The sequence below is a fragment of the Podarcis raffonei genome, chromosome 16, assembly GCF_027172205.1.
Source record: "Podarcis raffonei isolate rPodRaf1 chromosome 16, rPodRaf1.pri, whole genome shotgun sequence".
Taxonomy (NCBI): Eukaryota; Metazoa; Chordata; class Lepidosauria; order Squamata; family Lacertidae; genus Podarcis; species Podarcis raffonei.
In genome coordinates, this window is record NC_070617.1 from 35,740,095 (window position 1) to 35,748,113 (window position 8,019).

Sequence of the window (8,019 nt, forward strand, 5' to 3'; positions counted from 1 at the left end):
GATTGTATGTTTCTAATGCATTTCTCTCTCCTCTAAGTTTTAATATATCTGTGTGGGGTTTATTGCCTGTTTGTTTGGTTATAAGTTGCTTTGGGTTGCTCTGGAGACCTGACAAATTTAATAAATGAAAATAACGAGTAAATAAACCTATTTACTGAGCTTTCATCTTGATTTGTTTGTAGGGAGGGTGTTTTGCCATCTGTGGTACTTGAGGGTCGATTCCAAAAGATCCTGCTTGAGAAATGTCTTTGCCCCTGTGGAGATGGTAGCATCGAAACAGTGGCACATGTCCTCCTGTCTTGCATTCTCTACAAAGACCTGAGGAACAAGATCATCACCCCACTCGTACTAATCATCCCAGGGCGCTCAACCACTGCCACAATATCCTTTCTTCTATCAGATCAAAATGAGCAGATAACAGCAAAGGTTGCTAGGTTCATAGCAAGGGCAATCAGAATAAGGGCCACTAACTGACTGCTGATTCAGGACTTTAAATTGTGCTCTTATATCAAATTTCCCTTTCTGCGTATACTGTAATGTTTTATTGTTGCTATGGCCATTGGCTAATGCGAATAAAGTTTTTATCTATCTATCTTTCAGGGAGGTCTGACAATGTTGTGTCAAGCAAGTTTTATCCCACTGTATTTCTCTGTTACTTTCCTGGTCATTTGGGGAAGTGGGTTTGTTGCACAAGAGCACCAAATCAACCATCAGAAAACAGGTAATGTGCTTGACAAAGGTTGCCAGCTTCTCACCTCCTCCCCTGGACATGGCTCTTGTGCCTTTAACAGAGGCGCAGCAGGCGGAAGCTTCCCCCTGTTGCCTCCATGCTAGGAGTTTAGCTGCTGAATTTCTGCCTGTCACGTCCTTGTTCAAGGAGTCCCCGCCAGACAAAGCAGCAACAGTTGGTGACCCTCAAGCCAACCCATCACACCAAGTGTAGTGTAAACACATGCTTTCCAAGCTTTGATCAGCAAGGGCCTAATCCTGCAGGGTTAATGCATGCAAAGTTCCCAGCTACATGCAATCCCCACATAAACTCACTCCAGGATTACAAAAGGAGGGCAAAATTTGCATTTTAAAAGCAACGTGTAGAACAAAAGACTAACACATGGCTGGGAGAACACAGTGGCAGGGAAGATACTTCTTCTTTTCCCCTGACAGAGAGGTCAATGTTCTCTTGTGGATAAAAAAAAAAGTGGACAGCAAAAGCAAAACAAATCCCAGTCTACAAATACTAAGCAGAAATGGGCTATTGACAAGCTGGAACGTGTGCAACGAAGATGATCAAGGGTCTGGAAACCTAGCTTTTGAGGAATGGTTGAGGGAGCTGGGTATGCTTAGCCTGGGGAAGAGGAGATGGAGAGGAGATAGGATAGCCATTATCAAATATATAAAAGGTGGTCACATGAAAGATGGAGCAAGTTTCCTTTCTCCTGCTCCAGAGGGTAGAACCCGAACCAATGGCTTCCAAGTTACAGGAAAGATGTCTACTCAACATCAGGAAGAACTTGCTGGTGGTAAGAGCTGTTTGATAGTGGAATGGACTCCCAGGAGAGGTGGTGGACTCTCCTTCCTCGGAGGTTTTTAAGCAGAGCTGGGATGGCCATCTGTCATGGATGCTTTAGCTGAGTTTCCTGCATTGCAGGAGGTTAGACCAGATTACCCTTGGGGTCCTTTCCAACTCTACAATTCTCTGATTCCATGATTCTGGTACAGGGAAACAGAACCATGTGGCCCTTCTGATGCTCTTCGAGTCAAGCTCCCATCAGCCCCAGCCAGCAGTAGTCCAACATCTGGAAGGCCCCAGGTTCTCCATCCTTGTGCCAAACTTGGGCTTCCAGCTGTTTTTGGACTACAACTCCCATCATCCTTAGCTAACAGGACCAGTGGTCAGAGATGATGGGAATTGTAGTCCCAAAACAGCTGTTTGGCCATCACTGTGCTAGAATGAAAGAGAGAGACTCTAGAAAAATAGCTCAGGAATGTAAGATTCTGCATTGTGCCACATTACACTGTTGGCCCATATAGTTTACCCAGGGTTTCAGGCAGGAGTCTTTCACAGCACTACCTGGAGATGCTGAGGATCCAATGTGAGTCCAGGTACAGGGATCAGGTAGGAGGGACCCTGGAGAGCTGCTGCCAATCAGAGTAGATCTGGGATAGAGAAGCCTCTTTACAGCACAAGGGCCAGATTCCCTTCTGGACAACTTTCTGAGGGCCACATGAAGGTTGTGGGCAGTGCCAGAGGAATAAGTGGGTGGTGCAGCAAACGTAAGTTTTAACCTTTCTGCAACAGGCTAATTTTTACATCCATTCACACAACCTCCTCTCTGTCTTCCATCCAGACAAGCAAGAGGCATTGTAAGAGTTCAAGGACACCTTCCAGCCAGGCCAAAGGACTCAGGGGAGACATAAGTTTATTTATCTTATTATTGCATTGATGTTCCACCTGGTTCCTCAAAGGAGCTCCAGGTGGCATACATGGTTCTCCTCCTCATTTTATCCCCACAACAAATCTGTGAGGCAGGTACGTCTGAGAGGCAGCGACTGGCCCAAGGTCACCCAGTTCTTCCCCTTAAATAGCAACATCTAAGCCTTTGTCCATCCAGTTCAGTACTGTATAAACACGGACTGGCAAGGGCTTTCCAGGGTTTCAGATAGGAGGCACTCCCAGCCCTGCCTGCAGAATTGGCCAGGAATGGAGCCAGGCACCTTCTGCATGCGAAACAGTTGCTCTGCCATTGAGCTCCCAGAGTTTTTGTTAGGTAGGCTTGTTGCTGCCTCACATCTGGGGTACTTTAGAGACTTGGCATGCCATACATTTGCACAAATGAAGATTTATCCACACTGTCGGAGGATGGTAGGAGCTGTAGTTCGGGTACCTCAAGCGGGCCAAAGTTCCCCACATCTGCTTAAGAAAGTTAGTCCAACTGAAGATGGTGTGCATTTTTTTTCAGAACTAGAAATGGGAACACAGCACTTAAAACTTAAAAGAGCTGAAAATGCAAACAAGATCCTCTCTTTCTGATTCCAGAGGGTGAGGAGAAAGAACAGAGAGCTGCTCTTATCTTTTTGCCCCACCTGAAGAACTTTTCAGACACACTTTATTTATTAGAGTTTTGGGCCAATATATTTGCATGGCAGTAGAACCACTGATGGCATGTTAGAGGTCAGTCTGCAAATGAGCACTGGGACCCAGATGCTTGGGGTGGAAGTATGAGAAAGGTCATAGCTCCATCACAAAGAATCTGCTCTTGTTAATTCCTGGCAGCCCCAGGAAGGGCTGAGAGAGACTCCTACCTGAAGCCCTGGAGAGCCCTGCCAGTCCATGTGAACCATGTTGAGCAAGACAGATTAATATTCCAGCTCAACATAAGGAAGCTTCCCATGTTCCTAAGACGCAGATCAGTGGCTTGAGGTGTCCCCAAGATTCACCTGTGGCTGAACACTGAAGGGAAAGATGGGTAGCAATGGAGGTGTTTGCACAATGGTCAGTCTTTGCATTTAGAAACCTCTGGCAAGCTTCTGATAGTCCATTCAGTTTGGAAACCACGGCTTTAAACACCACACTAGGGATGGCCAATGTGGAGCACGCCGGGTGTTGGTGAACCACAATTCCCATCATTATCCCTGGCCACTGGCCACAGGCTAGGGCTGATAGGAGCTGTAGTCTACCAACATCTGTAGGGTACCATCTCTGCACTTAGAATTGCCTCCATTCCCAAATCCTTGAGGACTTACAACCGGAATGGTCCCTTCACATAACCTAGTTCCTTACAGACCCTAGCAATGCATGTCTTGGGGAAGGAGCAAGAGGAGGAAAGAATTTGGTGTTTGGGAAATAAAATGTTCCCCTAGCACAACTGGGCCTTGAATGAGATAAATTAACATGGTCACTTTGAAGCATCTCTTCACATTAAATAGTGTTCGCAACACCCCCCCCCCCGCGAACCTCTTTTATTTGCTGCAAAACCCCACCAATACAGAATACTAAGGACACACATTATCATCAAACTAAAGGCCACATTTTATTATTATTATTTAATAAAATAACAGAGCATAAAAAATAATTGTATATTACAAATATATATATAATATATACATCCACTTTCTCCACCTCTCTCTCCGATACACGCGCACACACCACAAATAAGTTTATGCCTCTCATATGCAACAAAGAGACAAAATAAAAAATAATCTAGTGCTTCTTGATCTATTCAGCATCTAAATTTGTTTAACAATAGAAAGAGTCAATAAGCCCTTCTGGATCCTTTGCAATTGATACCCTCCCCACTTTTTCTTTTTCCACAAATCAGTCCAAACGTGTCTGATTTCCATTAAAAAGCCACAAAAAAGTAACACTAAAGGGTTTCTAAGGACTAGACCCCTTCGTTCTTTTGTTTAGAGATCGCTTTTGTTGCCTTTATGTACAGCAAAATACTTGTTTCTCCTTTCATGTCCTGGCAAGGATTTTGTGTGTGTGGCAGCGGGGGTAGGAACCTGTATTGCACATAATTTTTTACTAAGTTTGGGTCAGACAGAGGACTTTTTAAAGCAACTGAGCAGGGGTGAGCTTTTCGCATTGAACCTGTTTTTAGAAACTCCATGCCTAGTAGGTGGGATGAGAAGCGTTTGGTAAAAGGATTTCTTAAAAGTTAGAACAGAAGTTGTTTTCAAAAGACAATGTGCCGATTGAACAAAAGCTACTCTCAAAGGGCTGGTTACCTAAAAGGAGACAATTCTCCTTCAAGCTCTTAAAAAAAACCCCAAAAAACAAAAAACCATTCTAACTCTACCTGGTTAGAAATCTAAACGCAAACGAATTTTCAGTATACATACAAATCATTACACATGGCTTTTAACTCAGGAGGGCTGGAAAAAACCAAACCATTAAAAACAAATCAGTTTTCTTTTTAAATAAGGGGCCGTCAGTTTTCCTTGCACTAAAAACTTTTCCCTAAGCATGTTCACCCTTGTTTTATCCCCCATATCTTGCCTTTAAACATTTCAGTTTTACCCCTTCACTGGCTATTTTGTCTATCTGACAATAGCACTGTTAAAAAGAAATTTTTTATTCCTTATTATTGTTAATCTTTAGTTCTGAGCACTATTGTGAGTGCATGTGAGTCTTTCAAAATAGGGTCACTCCATGGCTGTTCTTTTTTTAAATTACTACTACTACTACTACTACTACTACTATTATTATTATACATTCCGCTCACACACAGGTAGGGGGTTGCAAAGCCGACTCGTATTTTGCATGGTGGGCTTTGGGCAAGTGCTGGGGCTTCTTGTAAAGTCCGCTACTTGCAATCACGCTGGCTGGTTTTCTCCGAGTCCTCTTCTTTAGCCTCCGGCTGCAAACGCTTTGCCAGGACTGGAAGGTCTTGGAGGTCCAGATCCACATGCCGCTGGTAATCCCCACAACCAGCAACATGAAGACTTTGACCATGAAAATCTCCACCACTGGGATAGAGTGGCTCATTGAGCAGTCCAGGTGTTTGGTCTGGTTGTTCACCTTGCACTTCTGTTGCATGGCCAAGACCTTCCAGTAATCCATGTTCAGCCTCTCATAAAAATAGCAAGCAATGACACAAGTAGCTGGCACTGTATACAAGACCGAGAAGACCCCGATCCTGACCATGAGTTTCTCCAGCTTGTCCGTGTTTTCCCCACCAGTTTTCATCACCCTCCTGATGTGGAACAGAGCTACAAAGCCAGAGAGGATGAAGGAAGTGCCTATGATTAGGTAGCAAGCCAGAGGGACCAGCACAAATCCGGTCAAGGCATTCACATCCATGCTCCCCACGTAGCATAAGCCTGTCAGCTCATCCCCAGCCACCCTCCGCATCACCAAGATCATGATAGTCTTCACGGCCGGGATGGCCCAGGCCGCCAAGTGGAAGTAGCTACTGTTGGCTTCAATGGCCTCGTGGCCCCATTTCTTCCCAGCGGCCAGGAACCAAGTCAGTGTCAATATCACCCACCACAAGGAGCTGGCCATGCCAAAGTAATAGAGCACAAGGAAGACAAGAGTGCACCCTGTGCTCTCCAAGCCCTCCTGGATGACGTAGAGCTGCCCACTGTCGCGGTCGCAGGCAATGCTCTCGGCACCAGAGAAGAGGCGGATGATGTACCCCACCGAGTAGACGCAGTAGCACATGGACAAGAAGATGATGGGCCTTTCGGGATACTTGAAGCGTTGGGGGTCTATCAAGAAGGTGAGGACGGTGAAAGCGCTGGAGAAGAAGCAGAGGATGGACCAGACAGCGATCCAGATGACGGCAAACTGCTTGTCATGGCGGCTCCAGTAGACGTCGACCCCGGCGGTGCAGAGTGGGGCGCAGGAAGCGCTCTTCTCCACGTGGTGGAACTTGCCGGGGTTCTCGCAAGTGGCCCTCCCCAGGCCGTCCTTGTGCTGCTGCTGCAAGTCGTGGCTGGCACTCTGGGGCCTCTGGGGCCGGAACATGGGGGGCAGGATGCTGGAGCCCCTGGGGGGCTCCTCGGAGCCGTTGTTGGGTGCTTCCATGCATAGGTAGTTGGGGTCGTTCTTGTTGGGCAGCTTGCTGCAGTCCAGGGAGTCGGGCCACTTGAAGGTGAACTGTTCCATGATGGGCGAGCACTTGAAGCGGGCCTGCTCACACATCACCCGGCAAGCGGGGATGGGCGTGGAGACCTGCTCCGTGCACATGGGGGCGTAGAGGGAGCAGAGGAAGAACTTGAGGTGCCCGTGGCAGCCGTACTCCACTAGGGGGGCAAACTCGTGGAGCTGAATGGCTGCTTCACGCTGGTCCTCGTGCCCCATCAGGTTGGGCATTCGAGTCATGTTGTAGCCGATGTCCTTGCACATGGGGATCTCGATGGGCTGGCACCTCCCGTCCCCGGCCCGGTCGATGTCGATGGAGCTGATGCCGAAGCAGGAGCAGACCAGGTGCAAGATAATGCCCAGAGTCCGACGGGAGTTCCTCCGCGCTGCGCCCATGCTGGCCGACGCTGCGCCACGACCCACCGCGCTCCTGGCTCCCGCGTCTCGAAAATGCCTGGAAGAAGGCTACTTCTGTTGGCGGCGGCGGCTGGTGTCAAACCAGCTCTTCCGAAGCCCCTTCCCCGGCCACCGTCGCTCCCAACTTTCGCCAGGAGCCCCCCCAGAAGGGGACAGGCCCGATCCACTCGACGTGGGGCAGCAGCATAGCAGCCCCTTCTCACCCTCCCACCCCAAAAGAAAGCGAAATAGCTCCTTTCAACTCCGGTTAAGAGCTTCGCATCCGAACAGCGGAGGTCTTCCGGCCAAAGTCCATCGTGGTCAGTTTCCAAACTCCACAGGGCAAAAGCGGTGGTGGCGCCGGGGAGAAGGAGACTCGGGAGAGAAGGACCCTCTCGCCGTTTCAGCCCTCCCCACCTCCTCCGCAACCAAACTTACTGCACCAAGGAGAGAAAGCTTAAGTTGCGGGGGCTTGCCGTTTCTTTTTAAGTCCTTGCAAGGGGTCTCTTGGCGACAGGCGCTCTTTCCTCCATCTCCTCCGACCACGATCGCAGGAACGGTGGGTGCCCCCTTCCTTGCAAAGTTCCTTGTTCAAACGGAAAGGGAAAAAAGGGGAAATCCCAGCGATCACTGCACCTCCAGCGCACACATGTCCCCAAAGCGGCGTGGAAGCTCCTTTTTCTCCTCGGTTTGTAGCTTCTCTCTCTCTCTCTCTCTCTCTCTCTCTCTCTCTCTCTCTCTCTCTCTCTCTCTCTCCGATTTGTGCCTCGGACGATCCCACCTCTCCACACTTTTCGCTCGCTCGCTCCCCTCCCTCCTTCCCCCAGGAGGCGGGCTTTGCGCGCCGACGAGAGGCGGGAGGAGGCAGATCCGATTGCAACGAGAAGGCGAGCTCTGAAGCGCCGTGGCGAGGAGAGCTTGTCGGCGGGGGGAGCGCACCGAACCTCCTTCCGCAATACACGCGCACCGTCCCTGGGTCGGATATTTCCCCCTCTTCCACCCAAAGCGAGAGGTCGGCGGGGCGCAGAGATGCG

General features: G+C 48.9%; 1 protein-coding gene across 1 annotated transcript; it reads right to left on the reverse strand.

Moving 5' to 3' along the window:
• Positions 1-4,006: 4,006 nt before the first annotated feature.
• On the reverse strand, positions 4,007-7,685 carry FZD10 (frizzled class receptor 10). The gene has a single exon (XM_053368859.1). It carries the CDS (start codon positions 6,983-6,985, stop codon positions 5,222-5,224), a length of 1,764 nt encoding a protein of 587 aa, XP_053224834.1. The 5' UTR covers positions 6,986-7,685; the 3' UTR covers positions 4,007-5,221.
• Positions 7,686-8,019: the final 334 nt, after the last annotated feature.